The sequence below is a fragment of the Myotis davidii genome, unplaced genomic scaffold (genome assembly GCF_000327345.1).
Source record: "Myotis davidii unplaced genomic scaffold, ASM32734v1 scaffold46, whole genome shotgun sequence".
Taxonomy (NCBI): Eukaryota; Metazoa; Chordata; class Mammalia; order Chiroptera; family Vespertilionidae; genus Myotis; species Myotis davidii.
The window spans coordinates 8,989,171-9,006,118 of NW_006383006.1; the positions used below are offsets into that span (position 1 = coordinate 8,989,171).

At 38.6% G+C, this 16,948-nt stretch overlaps 1 protein-coding gene and 1 pseudogene across 3 annotated transcripts in view; one reads left to right on the forward strand and one right to left on the reverse strand.

Moving 5' to 3' along the window:
* Window positions 1-16,948, reverse strand: part of LOC102761755 (chromosome unknown open reading frame, human C15orf41) — a 218,239-nt gene that overhangs the window by 117,428 nt on the left and 83,863 nt on the right. For all 3 annotated transcript variants that reach the window (XM_006778110.1, XM_015557609.1, XM_015557610.1), the window contains 2 exons: window positions 3,955-4,034; window positions 3,544-3,593 (listed from right to left, as the gene is read on the reverse strand). In XM_006778110.1, the coding sequence (XP_006778173.1) occupies window positions 3,544-3,593; window positions 3,955-4,034 (130 nt within the window). The remainder of the gene's footprint in view (window positions 1-3,543; window positions 3,594-3,954; window positions 4,035-16,948) is intronic.
* On the forward strand, window positions 8,616-9,463 carry LOC102761472 (annotated as a pseudogene).

Sequence of the window (16,948 nt, forward strand, 5' to 3'; positions counted from 1 at the left end):
AGTCTAGGCCAGTGGTCGGCAAACTCATTAGTCAACAGAGCCAAATATCAACAGTACAACGAATGAAATTTCTTTTAAGAGCCAAACTTTTTAAACTTAAACTATATAGATAGGTATATTGTTATTAACTTAATTAGGGTACTCCTAAGGCTTAGGAAGAGCCACACTCAAGGTGTCAAAGAGCCGCATTTGGCTTGCGAGCTGCAGTTTGCCGACCACGGGTCTAGGCAATGGCTATTCAAGTATATTTACATTATATAAAACTGCTACTACCTCAATGCAAAGATAAAATCAGTTCTCTATAAACTTCCCAGCCTATTTTATTTTGCACGGTAAAAGCAATCACCAATTTTAAATTTTGGAAAAACACGCTTCTTGGTTCTGCTTTGCTTGGATATATATATAAAATATAAGGTCTAGAAAATAAAGCTTGTAAAAACAGTAATTTTTCTGTCAATAGGCATAATAATGGAACTGCCAAATTATAATCTAGTCAGTCAATGCAATTTATAGACATACCGTATTTGCCGGCGTATAAGACGATTTTTTGGCCCTGAAAAATATGCCTCCAAGTGGGGGGTCGTCTTATACGCCAGGTACACTTCAGATAGACTGCCCATAGTGTTTGCCCCGTGCCATAGTGGCCTCCCGATGCCCGCCCACTTTATTCCACATACCGTTCAGGCATCAGCAGCGCTGCTGGGTGTATGCTCGGCTGTTATGCGATTTTGCTGTTATGCGATTTTACCACACTCGCAAAATCGCACACAGCCGACCATACACCCAGTATGATAGCGCAAAATCGCGAATCGCGATACCATACTGGGTGTATGGTTGGCTGTGTGCGATTTTGCGAGTGTGGTAAATTCGGGTTACCGTATATTTCTTTACATATGCATTGAAGATTCACGATTTTGCGCTATCATGGTGCCTGTTAGAATGTTGAAGAGCTCGCACTTGCACACTAGTGAGGGTCCCAGGGAGATGCTGATGCAAGGGTGGACAAGACTGATATAGTGATCTTCTATCATTGACAGTCCCTCTAGGTTGTGGGCTGCTTGCCTGTGTTCCTGAGAAGCATCTACGGTACCAGTCTATAGAGTGTGTTTTCTTTAGTGAATTACCGGTATGTTTACCGGTAATAAACTTGCACTGTTTTATGTATATGTTTGATTACATACAGCCTTGTGACAGTTTTCCTGCATGTCATAACCATTTGAATATAAATTAAAATGTTAAAATCAAATCTGATATTGTTTTACCTTTTATTTGGTGTGTGGAAGGTGTGCGGAAGAGGGGGTAGTCTTATACGGCGAGTATATAACAAACTCTGTATTTTGAGTGGAAATGTTAGGGGGTCGTCTTATACGCCCAGTCGTCTTATACGCCGGCAAATACGGTACATCATTATCTTTATCAATTGAAATCTTGTCTATATTAAATTCTACACAGTGAAAAATGGAAAGTGAATGATGGCAAAAATATAAGGAAAATACTCCAAACGGAATTTATAATGTTCCATAAGCAGAAACACTTAGACTTCGTCTATGATACCTATTATTGATGTATGGCAGTGACCATGGGGCAAAACTTGTAAATAACCTCACAAGCCATTTTCTTCGCCAGCAATACAGCAATCTAGTTTCCCGTAAGCATCTCAACTATTACTGAAAAATAGCCTCCTGGCATTTACAAAGCAGTTGACTTCATACTTTAGTCCATGCATATATAATTAGATAGTTATATTTAAAATCAATATGCAATCCTTCAAAAGACATTATGCTTTTAAAACCTTAACTTTAAATTGATTTTTAACTATTTTATGTGCTTGAAAATTAACATGTAATTCCGCCCCAGATACTCTGAGATGGTGTTAGTTGTTACACGAATGTGGTAAACTTGATCACTATAGCAACTTGAGGTTGGCATTCCTACAACTTCTAACTACCATTAATTTTACACTGCAGATAGAAGTATCATTTTACTTTGGTCTAATAAAAAGGTAAGCTTATGACAATGCTGTGATTCTATTAAGTTAGGTTGGGAGGAACAGACTTGGAGAATACATATATCAAGGGCTATGACATAGATACTGAATATTCTTGCAGATTATTTTTAAGCCCTGGCTGGGTAGCTCAATTGGTGAGAGCATCGTCCCCATACACCTAGGTTGTGGGTTCAATCCCTGTGAGGACACATACAAGAATCAACCAAAGAATGCATAAATAAGAGGAACAATAAATTGATGTTTCTTTCTCTCCCTCTTTCTAAGAATCAATAAATAAAAATGGAAAAATATTATTTTTAAAATTAACCTTTATGAAAAAGTAAATGCGTGATTTAAATTTTTTTTTTTTACTGATTCTCAGCCTTTATGAATCAAGGTGGAATACAAACATGCATGTGCATGTACATACACACTTGACTAGCGAGGGCTATAAAAAACAACAAAAAGCCTATATAAGGAAGGGTGTGTTCTACTATAAGAAATGTGAGAGACCAGCTGTTTTGGCTCAGTGGATAGAGCATCAGACTGTGGACTGAAGGGTCCTGGGTTCAATTCTGGTCAAGGGCACCTGCCCAGGTTGTGGGATCAATCCCCAGTAGGGGCTGTGTAGGAGGCGGCTGATCAATGATTCTCTCTCATCATTAACGTTTCTATCTCTCTCTCCCTCTCTCTCTGAAATCAATAAAAATATATTAAAAAAGAAAAAGAAATGTGAGACTCATGGGCTCAGATAGATACAATTTTCATTTAGAAAATTACCCATTATTTACTCTTTAAGTAGCATTGTTAGCCAATGATTACATTAAAATTCTTAGTGTTGCCACAATACTACTAAATGTATTGCTGAATAATGTCCTATGTCATGAAGTCACTACTGTCCACTCAAATCCTGTTCTAAGAAGTAAGCATTAACTCTTTAGCAATCCCAAAGTCTTTAATGAAGACTGGGCATGTTTGCTTAGCCTTAAATCCAGTCCAAAGAGAAAAATTAGCCGCGTTTCTCTAAAACTGTTTATTAGGGATCCAAGTGACAGCTCAGATTTTAATCGGCATTTAAGCAATGAGAGTCTACTGCCCTTTAAAATGTGATGGTCTCTGGCGACATTTTAAATCACATCATCCTTTAACTTCAGGCAAAATTTATTCTAGCAAACTCAACTGAATTTGGCTCATTTTAAATAGAAATTTGTTCTATTTTTAAAATATGTTCATTGGGATGGTTAGATACATTCCAAGCCAGTATGCTACCTGCCTAATGAATCTGTACCTTTAAACTCATTGATAACCAAGCAGTTGGCAATAAGCATGTGAAGGTGCAGCTGCTGAACTGACATCTTCCCGGGGCCGATCTGGCTTTTCTTATGCTGTGGAAAAGAATGGTCTGCAGTGACCCTCCAGTTGATTGAATGTAAAATAGAAGAGTATGATATGTGTTTTGTGAAGCAGAACTTTATGTCATGTTAAAGCTAGACACGTCTCCTCCGCTGAGTCTAAGCTCGTCAATTGTGCACCTAAAATTTTATGGGCAAGGATACTGTTTGATGCAGTCCACCAGCGGTCCATAACAGCAGTCGTTCACAATGCACTGCAGACAAATAAGAGAAGGGGTCTGGGGTGGGGCGACTACAAAAACTATTACAGTTAAACAGTATACTAAAAGCGGCATCCTTGAATTAAAAAAACACACAACAACAACACAAAAAAACGCTATTAAAAGGCTGTGCAGATTTAATCACAGAAAACAAAAATTGCATGCCTTTTATTCACTATAAAAGCAAGCTATTAAAAAGTGAAATGCTCTTCTCACAAATATTGCATTGCCATTACGGTGCACCCTGACCTCAGTGATAGTTTATGATGACAGTAATTAAATGAGGTTTAAAATCCTTTACTCTGCTAGGCAGATAACAGCATTGCCACTGAAAATAGACAGCTGTGATTAATACCTGATAGACCTGATTTGCTAGAACTCCATCTGGAATCTGAGAAGGGTCCCGTAGCAGACTATTTATAACAGACTTGGAGGCTGTAGAAGAAAGGAGATGAACTGTTAGCAGACAGTCAACATACTTTAAATGCAACATGAGAAGTGACATATACCTATATATATACACAAACCGTAAAAATGAAAACACTACCGATAGTAATCATTTCTTTGTTATAAATCTATGGAAAGCTTTTAATTAGTCCATTTTGCCAAGTTTATAAGCCACATTGCCAGATTTGAAGATGACCTAATCTTTTCCAAGGTAAATTAACAAGTACAGACCTAAAGCATATGTCTCTTTGCAGATATATTAACTTTGGAAAAGCCCACTTGGAGAAAAAAAAAAACAAAAACAAACACCACAAAGCAATCAGAAAAGAAAATATTTACCTTTGGCAGGTAAGTATTTTATAACAAAGCTTAGGTATATAGAAAGCTTAGTGAAGGCAGCTCAGATTCAAAGACTTTAGTGGTGTTAAAAAAATAACTTTCAGCCAAGAAAGCATCTCTGAATCCTAAACCTTTCTCAAATAATTCTCATCAGCTGCCATAAAATGTTATGTCCATTTAACAGGTGAGAAAAGTAGGTAAAATGACTGACAACTGAGGGAATCTTAAATAAGAAAAAAAAATCTATACATTTATATATGAATTTTTGTTTCAAAATGTCTCCTGACATCCAATTGTAAATTACACTGACCTTATCCCAGAGAACTGTTATAGAAGAGGCTACAGAGGCATCTAATGAGGGATGCTTTATCAGGTCACATTCTTTGAAAATTGAGGCAGGAGATGCTGGCCTCACTGTCTACTGAAGGCACATAAAAACCAAAGTAGCCAAAACTCCTTATCCTCTGCAATAGAGTAATTCAAGTCTCTAGACCAGCGATTTTCAACCTGTGTGCCCCAAGAATTTTTAAAACACGCAATACCTGACTATTTAGTCAAGGGAACTGACCTCTTTGCCCTTAGACTGTCAAATTTTAAAAAATGACATCAGCCAACACAACAATAGCCATCCAGTGTGAATGAATCAAAATTATACCTTTTTTTTATCAGATTGGCAATATATATACATATATATATATTTTGGTGTGCTGCAGAATTTTAGTAATTAGTTTGTGTGTGCCATGAGATGAGAAAGGTTGAAAAAATCACTGCTCTAGCCTGAAGCTAAGGCAGGTGGTGACTAGGAGTCAATTCGTTCAAGTCCTCCAGTGGAATGGTTCCCAGATATTTAGTAACATGGCCTAAGGTCGGGTCCGTACAATCTAAAATGCATACTGGAGAATCGCCTCATTAATGAAGTAAACATAGACCACAGATTTACATCCTTCAGGTTCTGAGATAATTTTTGGCTTGCCTTTAAAAATTTTTTTTTTTTTTAGATTATGTTCTTTATCAAGTTCAGTACCATAAGAACACTGACAGATGTGATAAATGTTAGCAAATACTGTGGGAAGAGATAAGGAAATGACAACTTTCTCACTTAAGCATAGTACTGAATTCACAAAGAAAAAATATGAAGTATAATTATTTTAATTATTTCCTACTTTTAGTCACATAACTGCACGCTTGTAGTAACATTTATGTACTTAGCATCCATAGTAGAAGTGTTTGTACTGCAAGTAGAGAGGCCATATTTGGAATCCCAAGTGAGCATCACCACCCGAGGAAGTCTATGCAGGCCTATCTATACAACTATGCAGCCCTATCTATACGGAACCTTTCAAATTCAATGTCTTCATCTGTAGAAAGTGACTGTATTATCTGAGCTTACTACCTCAAAGGTTTCTTGTGTAATTCTCTAGGGAAAATACCTTCAACAGCTATTTTTTTTTAATTAGTTAAGGTATTACAAATGTGTCCTCTTCCTCCCCATTAACCCCCAACCTCCCCCCGTCCCTATTTCTTATTATTATAGCAGTCCCTTTAGCAATTCTTAATGCTGGCTTGGTGGTAATGTACTCTTTTAGCCGTTTTTTTTAACCACAGCATAGTATTCCATTGTGTATATGTACCACAGTTTTCTAATCCACTCATCTGCTGATGGGCACTTAGGCTGTTTCCAAACCTTAGCTATGGTGAATTGTGCTGCTATGAACATAGGGGTGCATATATCCTTTCTGATTGGCCCTTCAACAGCTATTTTGTTGTTATTTAGTATTTTGTTATTTAAATATTAAGAACCAAATCATATTGGGCTTTTACTTCATATACATTTTAGCTGGACTAAATTATTGCTGAAGGAAATTAACATGGATGAGTGGTACAAACACTGGGAATATGAAAGAGCACATTGTCTTATTGTAAAAGAATAAGTTATTGCAGCAATAGTGTTCAATCTATAGTAACGTACGTGGTAAACTCACAGTTTTCCTAACGGAATCCGAGAGATGAGAGCAGTGATCAGACATTTGGTCACCTTCCCTCAGGGGACTTACTCTCTCTAGTTTGCCACTCAGTCACCAGATAGTAATGACAGACACATTCTTTTAGATTATCCATGATGCTCCCAGTGTTTCAAGGAAACAATAGCACCTTCTCCACATGTACCTGTACCTGATCATTGCTGAGACACTACACTACTAACTCCCAGAGCCCATACCGTGTGAGGAAAAACTGTTAATCCATATAGTGGTGGGGAACGTCTGGCCCAAGGGCCATATAAGGCCCACAAAATCATTAGGCATTAGGGGTGAGTTAATTAAATGTATGACCAAAGATAGCAGGCTAATTTTTAAGTGGATGATTTTGTATGGCCTGTGAATGATATTCCAATGGCCCTTGGCAGGAAAAATGTTCCCCACATGTGATCTGAATGGTCACACAGCATAACCAAAAGTGTTATCCTACGGAAAATTACAGACCTCATAACCAACTAAAATAATAAAACAAAGGCTCCTTTTAAAAAAGAAGAGGAACAATACTCTAGGACATAAGAAAATTAGGTCATTTATTTTATGAGGGAAGAAAGGGAAATATTAAAGAAAAAAGAAACTGATGACATCATAATTTTCCTCACAATATAAACTTTAGAATAGTGTGCTTATCAGACTTAAGAATCATAGCCAATAAACTTTTTAAAAATGCTTTGAATGTATTGAATAGAACACTATTCAAATCGAAGGAAGCTTGAGAGAGGAAGTCAGTCATTTAAAATTGAATAGTAAAAACTATACATTGAGTCCACATTCATGCAAAAAGTATGCCTGCATCTCAGATGAAGCCAGAGAGTGCACCTTTAATTTTACACACATATTCTGAAGCTTTGGAACTGCAAAAGGGATGAACAATAATATCAACCAGATAAGGAAAGGCAATTGGAGAATCTTGAGAGGCTTGGGGATGAGAGGACTCAAGAAAGACTGTGCCTCTCATCGAAGCTATCCCTGGGGCCAGTGACTAGCTTTGTCCATCTTCACCCATCTTTTTGACCATTCGTGGACAGGAGTCTTGTTTTCCCTAACCTCTCCCAGAGGCATTTATTCTGTTGATTTCATAGTTTACCTGCTACTGCTTCAACTTCCTACCAAGCATGTACAAATCAGGAATGCATGAGTCACGTGGAGCTAGATGCTTAAGAATTGGAGCGAGCTGGTACCTGTTAAAGCTAGAGGACAGGCAACAGGCAATGCCTGGACTAAGGCACAATACCTAAAGAAAGGTTTTGCTATTTTTAACTGTGAAATATTTCTAACAAAAAGAAGACTGGAGCCTGATATAATAAACACCTACCCATCCACCACTCTGATTTAATTCCTGGATCTGCAATTAAATTTACTTTAAATACTCTAATGTTATTTTTTGTAAACTTTTTAAATGTATCAGTCTTCCTAGAGCAGCCGTGGGCAAACTACGGCCTGCGGGCCGGATCCGGCCCGTTTGAAATGAATAAAACTAAAAAAAAAAAAAAAAGACCGTACCCTTTTATGTAATGATGTTTACTTTGAATTTATATTAGTTCACACAAACACTCCATCCATGCTTTTGTTCCGGCCCTCCGGTCCAGTTTAAGAACCCATTGTGGGTTTGCCCACCCCTGATCTAGAGGTTGATTTATTACTATGTTCCAGAAACAAACTTTGGTTTTGGTGATTCTCTCTACTATTACATTTCATTTATGTTTTTGTGATCATTATTTCCCTGCTTTCTACTTTGAATTTGCTACATTACTCTTTTGCTAACTTACTATTTTTATTGGATAAATTTTCAATGTTTGATTTTAACATATACTTTTTAAAAGTTGTTGACACTATTACAGATGTCCCCTTCTCCACCCTGCCCCCACCTGCCCTTTGCCCACATCCACCCAGACCCCGCATCCCCTTTCCTATGGCCATCACCACACTGTTGTCTGTGTCTATGGGTTATGCATATAAGCTCTTTGGCTAATCCCTTCACCTTCTTTCATCTAGTTCCTCCTCCCCTCCTCACAGCTGTCAGTCTGTTCCATGTATCCATGCCTCTGTTTCTAATTTGTTCATCAGTTTATTTTGTTCATTAGATTCCATATATAAGTGAGATCATATGGTATTTGTCTTTCTATGACTGGCTTATTTCACTCAGTATAATAATCTCTATAAGTCACTGACTACAGCTCTTCCTTCAGGGTCTGACATGGCTCGAATGATGACAACACAGCTGTGGCTCCTTCTGGTGTGGTGGGCTGAAGGATGGGCAGCCGGGCCCAGGACTGAGCTTCTCAATGTCTGCATGGATGCCAAGCAGCACAAGGAAAAGCCAAGCCCGGAGGACAAGCTGCATGAGCAGTGCAGTCCCTGGAAGAAGAATGCCTGCTCTGTCAACACAGCAAGGAAGCCATAAAGATGTTTCCTACCTGTACAAATTCAACTGGGACCACTGCGGCCTGATGAAACCCGCCTGCAAGCGCCACTCCATCCAGGACACCTGCCTGTATGAGTGCTCCCCCAACCTGGGGCCCTGGACCCAGGAGGTGAACCTGAGCTGGCATAGAGAGGATCCTGAATGTACCCCTGTGCAAAGAGGACTGTGAGAACTGATGGGAAGACTGCCGCACCTCCTACACCTACAAGAGTAACTGGCACAAGGGCTGGAACTGGACCTCGAATCTAAAGAGTGCCCAGTGAAGCCTGCCTGCCACCGCTTTGACTTCTACTTCCCCACGCTGCTGCTCTGTGCAATGAAATCTGGAGTTACTCCTACAAAGTCAGCAACGACATCCGAGGCAGTAGCCACTGCATCCAGATGTGGTTTGTTTGACCTGGCCCAGGGCAACCCAACGAGGAGGTGGCCAGGTTCTATGCGGAGGCCATGAATGGAGCTGGGTTCCATGGGGCCTGGCCTCTCCTGCTGGGCCCGGCCCTAAAGCTGCTCCTGCTGCTCAGCTAAGCTCCTTTACCTTCTGACACCTGGTCATCCCCACCCTGTTCAGCTCCAAGGCTCAGCTTCCATGGTGGGAGCTCTGTCCAATAGTTTGAATAAACTAGTTAGAGATCAGGACGGCCCTAACCGGTTTGGCTCGGTGGATTGAGCATCGGCCTGCAGACTGAATAAACTACTTACTCTGCGAAAAAAAAAAATAATAATAATAATAAATAATAATCTCTATAATTTTTCCTGCTTTATAATTAATTCTGCTTTAACTACATGCCAAAGGTTTTGTTGTCATTTATAAACATTTTATAGTTTCCATATTTCATCTTTGATTGATAAATTATTTTAAAAAGTATTTCAATTTTTTATATTTCTAATTTGATTACATCATGGTCAAATATGTAATGTTTATGTTAATTTTGGGGTATTTTACTTCCTTTGTGTTTTTATATGCAAACAATTTTTACAAATGTTTTGTGTCTTTAAAAAACTACTGAATCGCCCTAGCTGGTTTGGTTCAGTGGATAGAGTGTCGGCCTGCGAACTGAAGGGTCCCCGGGTTTGATTCCAGTCAAGAGCACATGCCTGGGTTGTGGGCTCAGTCCCCAGTAGGGGGCGTGCAGAAGGCAGCAGATCAGCCCTAGCCACCTTGGCTCAGTGGATAAAGCGTCAGCCTGTGGACTGAAGGTCCCCAGGTTCAAGTCTGGCAAGGGCATATGCTTGGGTTGCGGGCTCAATCCCCAGTAGGGGGCATGCAGGAGGCAGCCGATCAATGATTCTCTCATCATTGATGTTTCTATCTCTTTCTCCTTCTCCCTTCCTCTCTGAAACCAATAAATATATTAAAAAAAAAAAAAGAAGGCAGTGGATCAATGATTCTCTCTCACCATTGATATTTCCATCTCTCTCTCCCTCTTCCTTTCTCTCTGAAATCAATGAAAATATATTAAAAAAATATTGAATCTCCTATTTTTGAGGTACAGGTTTCAGGTATATCAAGTAGGTCAATATACATTTTTTAATCCTCTCCTAAGGATATGTTTTTATTGATTTTTAAAGAGAGAGGAAGGGGGTGGGGAGAGGAAGAGGGAGAAAGAGACATCAATGTGAGAGAAGCATCAATCTCCTGTAGTTGCCCCACCAGGGAGCAAACCTGCAGCCTAGGTAAGTGCACTGACTAGGAATTGAATCCGAAATCTTTTTGGTGTAGCGAATGATGCTCCAGCCAACTGAGCCACCCAGCCAGAGCTCAAGATTTTTAGTTGTAGTATTTAAAACTATATTGTTACTAATTTTTTTCCAAACTAGATATGAAATTATTTACTTGTAACTGACACATTCAGAATTATGTTTACCCTCTTATTTCCCATTTTCTGCTAACCATTCTCTTCCCTTCTCTCTTTCCCATTTACTATTACCATCAAGTTGCTTAATTTTTTTATTCCTCATTTCTCTTTTTATTCACTTGCAAATAATACAGTTTATGTCTATTTCTTTAGAAGTCCTCTCCAAAAAAATTCTAAACAGCTTAGAATGCACTTACTCCAATCAGGAAGCCCCCACTCCCTGATCAACCTACATGTTATTGTATTTATTATTTTTGTCCAAACAACTTGCCCACAGAAACAATTTCCCAGTTAATTTTGGGATGGTTAACTTTATGTCAAATTAACTGGGCCAGAGGAGGCCTAAAAATTTGGTCAAACATTACTCTGGGTGTGTCTGGAAGAGTGTTTCTGGATGAGATTAACAGTTGAATCAGTAGATTGGGTAAAGCAAATGGCCCTCCTTGTATGGGTGAGTCTTATCTGCTCACTTAAAGGCCTGACTAGGACAAAAAGACTGAGCAGAAAAGAAGTCTTTGTGCCTGATGACCTTCATGCGGGAGCATTAGTATTTTCCTGCCTTTGTATTGGCTTCTCCTGGGTCTCAATTCAGCAGGCCTTTGGACTGGACTTACTCCATTGGCTTTCCTGAATCTCCAGCTTGCCAACTGTAAAGCTTAGGAATTATCAGTTTCTACGACCATGGAAGCCAATTTCTTATAATAAATCTCTCCTCCATCCCTCTCGCTCTACACACACACACACACACACACACACACACACACACACACACACACACACATATGCATACATATACACACACAACATATACACCCTATGGTTCTGTTTCTCTGGAGAACCTTGACTAATACAGTCTCTTTCCATTTTTTAAAACATCCAATGCTTGTTTTTATTTAGATTTATCAGCATGTCACCAATTTCCTTTTTCAGCATTGTTTCTTAATTTCTACTTTCTTATTCAAGATCTAAAAATTGGATATTGCTACCGATGCACCACATTTATTAGTTATTTCAGCTGGGATTACTGAGTAGTAAAATCTCTTAGTCTTGCCTTGCCTGAAAATATTTTTACTTCATTCTCACTCTTGAATGATAATATAGCTGGGTATTGAATTATAGACTGTCATTTTACTTCAACCCTTTGAAGATATGATTTCACTGTCTCTTAACATCTGTGTTGTTTGTTTGTTTGTTTGTTTGTTTCTTTATTTATTAACATCTGTTACTGATAAGAACTCTACTATCAATCTGACAGTAATCCCTATATAAGTCATTTATTTTTTATCTCTGGTTCCTTTTAGATTACTCTTTGATATTCAATGGTTTCATCACTGTGCACCTAAGTGTGGCACTTTTTATTTAACCTGTTTGGAATTAGCTACGTTTCATGAACCGAATGATAAAAGACTTAAACAAGTTTTTAAAATTTTGAGCCATTATAGCATTGGCCTCCTTCATTCAGTCACTCTGGAACTCTTATATGAGATGTACTGGAGACCTTATTCTATCCCCTATGTTTCCTGATCTCTTCATCTCTTGTGTTTATACTAAAAGTGTTTTCCTTAAATCCACCCTATAATTCATTAATTTTTGTTCTAATGTAATACATCATTCATGTAATGAGTTTTTAACTTCAAAGACAATTATCCCATTTCTAAATTTTATTTTTGGTTTTCCAAAACCATTCTTTTCGTTCTTCACATGCTTCAATGTAATAAAAGCCATATATGGCAAATCTACAGACAATGTCATACTCAACTGGCAAAAACTACAAGTGTTTACCTTAAGATGGAGAATAAGACAAGGATGTTTGTTTTCACCACTCTTACTCAACATAGTACTGGAAGTTCTAGCCACAGTAAATAGGCAAGAAGAAGAAAATAAAAGGCATTCAAATGGGAAAAGAAATAAAACTGTCATTATTTGCAGGTGACGTGATACTGTATGTACAGAACCCTAAAGATTCCACCCAAAAACTACTAGAACTGATAAATGAATTCAGTAAAGTAGCAGGATACAAAGTAAATATCCAGGAATCAAGTGCTTTTTTTATACACCAATAATAGACTACCAGAAAAAGAAACTAAAGAAAACAATTCCATTTACAACTGCATAAAAAATATAATAAAATAAAATACCTGGAAACAATTTAACCAAGGATGTAAAAGACCTGTACTTGGAAAATTATAAGACACTAAGGAAAGAAAATGAAGAAGATACAAATAAGTGGAAACATATACCATGTTCATGGATTGGAAATATTAACATCATTAAATCATCCTTATTACCCAAAGCAACCTGTATATTCAACACAATTCCTATCAAGATACCAATGGCATATTTCATAGAACTAGGACAAATATTCCAAAAATTTACATGGGACCACAAAACACCCTGAATAGCCATAGCAATCTTCAGAAAAAAAGAACAAAGTTGGAGGAATCACACTACCTGATATCAAAGTATACTACAAGGCCATTGTAATCACAAACAGCTTGGTACTATCATAAAAACAGACATACAGATCAATGGAAAAAAACAGAGAGCCCAGAAATAAACCCATATCTTTATGGTCAATTAATATTTGACAAAGGAGGCAAAAATATACAATAGGGTAAGGATAGTCAATAAGTGATGCTAAGAAAATTGAACAAATATGTGAAAAAAAGTGAAACTAGATCACCTTCTTACACTATACACAAGAATAAATTCAAAATGGATTAAATACTTAAACGTTAGACTTGAAACCATAAAAAAAAAAAAAAACCAGAAGAATCTCCTCTTAACACAAAAAAATACATGAATAAATAAATAATAATAGCCATAACCGAGTCGGAAACTGCTTTCCTCTCTTTTCCCCAGCTCCTTCCTTTCAGGGTTGGTATTCAGCAATGATACATCTGATAAGGGGTTAATATCCAAAATGTATAAAGAATTTATACAACTCAACACACACACACACACACACACACACACACACACACACACAAAATCAAACAATCCAATTAAAAAATAAGCAAAGGACCTGAAAAGACTTTTTCAAAGAGGACATTCAGATGGCCAACATCATATGAAAAGATGCTCAATGCCTCTAGTCATCAGAGAAATACAAATTAAATCCACAAGGAGATATCACCTCACACCTGTCAGAGTGGCTATCATCAATAAAAACAACAAATAAGTGTTTGCAAGGATGTGAAGAAAATGCAGATTGGTATAGCCACTGTGGAAAGCAATATGAAGCTACCTCAAAAAACTAAAAATAGAACTGCCTTATGACCCAGCGATTTCACTTCTGGGAATATATCTGAAGAAACCTGAAACATTAATTCAAAAGAATATATGCACCCCTATGTTCATTACAGGTGTTTTTTTTTTTTTAACAATAGTCAAGATTTGGAAGCAGCCCAAGTGTCCATCAGTAGATGAGTGGATAAGGAAACTGGTACATTTACACAATGGAATACTACTGGGCCATAAAAAGAAGGAAATCTTACCTTTTGCAACAGCATGGATGGACCTGGAGACTATTATACTAAGTGAAATAAGCCAGTCAGAGAAAGACTAGTCCCATATGATTTCACTCATATATAGAATCTAATGAAAAAAAGGAACTAACAAAATAGAAACAGACTCATAGATGCAGAAAACAGACTGACATGTTAGAGGAGAACATGTTGGCGGGTGCTGGGTGAAAAAGGTGAAGGGATTAATAAAACAAAATAAAACTCATAGACACAGACAACAGTATGTTGATTACCAGAGGGAAAGGGGTAGATAAATGGTGATGCAGGGAGACTTGACTTGGGGTGGTAAACACACCATACAATATACAGATGATGTATGATGAAGCTGTACACCTGAAACCTAAATAATTTTATTAACCAATGTTACAGCAATAAATTCATTAAACCAAAACTAAAAATAGAAAAAAACAACATACTTTCTAAAACAAGGTGAACTCAGAATGCTACGCAGTCTCATACTTTGAAATGGAGAGGCAACATGGGACAGTGGTTATGGAGCACAGCCTAGAATCACACAGGCTTGGTTTGAGGACTGGCTCTTCCATCTACTAGCTATGTTGTCTCAGCAAGTTAATTACTGTCTGTGGCCTTCAGTTCCCGCGTCTGTAAAAGAGCATAACACTTGCACTTACTTTGGCGGGTTCTTGTGGAGATGAAATAAAATAGCACAGGAAAAGCACTTAACATGCCATTTCAGGCTTGGGCTCTTACAGTTGTTATACTGTTGCTTTGGTTGGTGTTAGATCATGGCGTGGCCTGATTTCTGTACCCCAACACTGCATTATCAATAAATAGATCACTCTTTATTTTATGTTGTCAAGAGAGTGAAAAAAGAAAGACTGTATGAGATGTGTGCAGAGTCAGGAACCTGTCCTAACCAAGTATACTTCGCCACAGCCTTGGAGAGACAGCCAGAAGTGAATCTGTTCAACAGGCAAAATTTGATAAAGCTGGATTATCCCTTCTTATAGCCTTCCCCGCCCCACCCCTTTACGATCCCCCATATACAACCCATCATCAAAACTGTTCTCTGAAAAAAACCTGGTAGAAGTCCCTTACAGGTTCCTGTGCATTAGTTTAAGTGTTATCACACCATGGGGTGGGGAGGGGTGAGGGTGTATTTTAAGTCTTACCTATATCAAAGATAAGAAAAGGATTTTTTCTCCCCCTAACTCAGGACATTTCAAGCACCAGCAATTGAGCAAGTGAAGACCCCCCACAAACCCCCAAAATAAAAGCACTGACATCACACCCATTTTTATAACTTCCTTTCCTCAGCTTAGGTATGTGGCCAACTACTGCTGAAAGGAAGTGAGGCAAATAAGCAGAAATCTGTACTCTTAAGATCCCACAAGTCCTACCCACTGCAAAGAGTGCATTTTGACGAGGTTACAGCTGAACCAAGACCAAGACAAGACCATATATATATTTGGGAGCCCTGATTCAAGGCCGCAAATAGGTGTAAGCATGATAAGTGAACGAACATCGGGCTGATTGTATATTCGGTGGCAGCAGTCAGGACAGGAGGATGAAGTGAGGGAAAAACAGTACAGGGACAGAGACAAGATAGGCCATATTGAAAGAAAAGTCTTTCAATGTGCAGACAGATGGGGAGTGTTAGAACCTACTTCTCCCTCCACTGAAGAAAAACAATCCCTGCGGTTGAACAGCTGGATGGGGAAGGCAGCTGCTGTTGGCAGGACTCCCAATGTACACTCAGAGATTTGCCTCCTCATGTGGCTGCTCCAGAGGCTGAGCAAAGCCTAAAAATCCCGGCTAAAATGTAATCTTTTGTTCGAGTGCTGGTTTAAGACCTTTGGACATCAAGGTCAGGAATGTCCCAAGTTAGATCTCCATAGGAGGTGGCCTGTTAGTCTTCTCTGGATAATTTCGATATTGCCAGTGGCCCACAGAAGCCTACTTACTCTTGCACAGTTGGAACTATTCCTCAAGAATTCCAGGCAGCCCACTAGCTCTCCCACTGCACAGAAGTGATTTTTAAAGCCGTCTGATCCCATTTGACAACGTGAATAAGAAACATCTTTTAACATTAGGGAATCCTATAGGGACACATTAAATTCTGCTCTCTAACTAGCACATAATCTTGAACTAGAGTCATCAAATTTAAAAGCACTAGGTAAGGGCAAGAGGACAATATCTCCAAAGCATGAGGATTCACACTGACAGATTCTTTTTTTAATTTTTATTTCTAGCAGCTTTATTAATAATTGCCAAAAACGACAATGTTTTTGGCACAAAAAAGAGATGTGCTATCAAGCCATGAGAAGACATAGAGGAATCTTAAGTGCATATGACTAAGTGAAAGAAACCAGTCTGAAAGGGCTACATGCTGTATGATTCCAACTATATGACATTCTGAAAAAGCCAAAACTATAGACAGTAACAATATCAGTGGTTGCCAGGGGCTCTGGGGAGCGGGTGAGAGGGATGAATAGGTGCAGCACAGGCGACTTTTTAGGGCAGTGAAAATACTCTGTATACTATAATGGTGGGTACCTGTTACTATACTTTGCTTGTCTCAGGCAACTTACAGCTTTATAATCACTCTCTTACTCAACAAACATACATTTGACCAGGCTGGAAGGGGGCATAGTTGGCAGCAACCAGGCCAGCAGGGTGGCCAGTGAGGGGCGAACAGGCAGGTAGAGGGGGGCAGTGAGGGGTGACTAGGCCAGCATGGGGGGGGGTGTTGAAGGGTGAC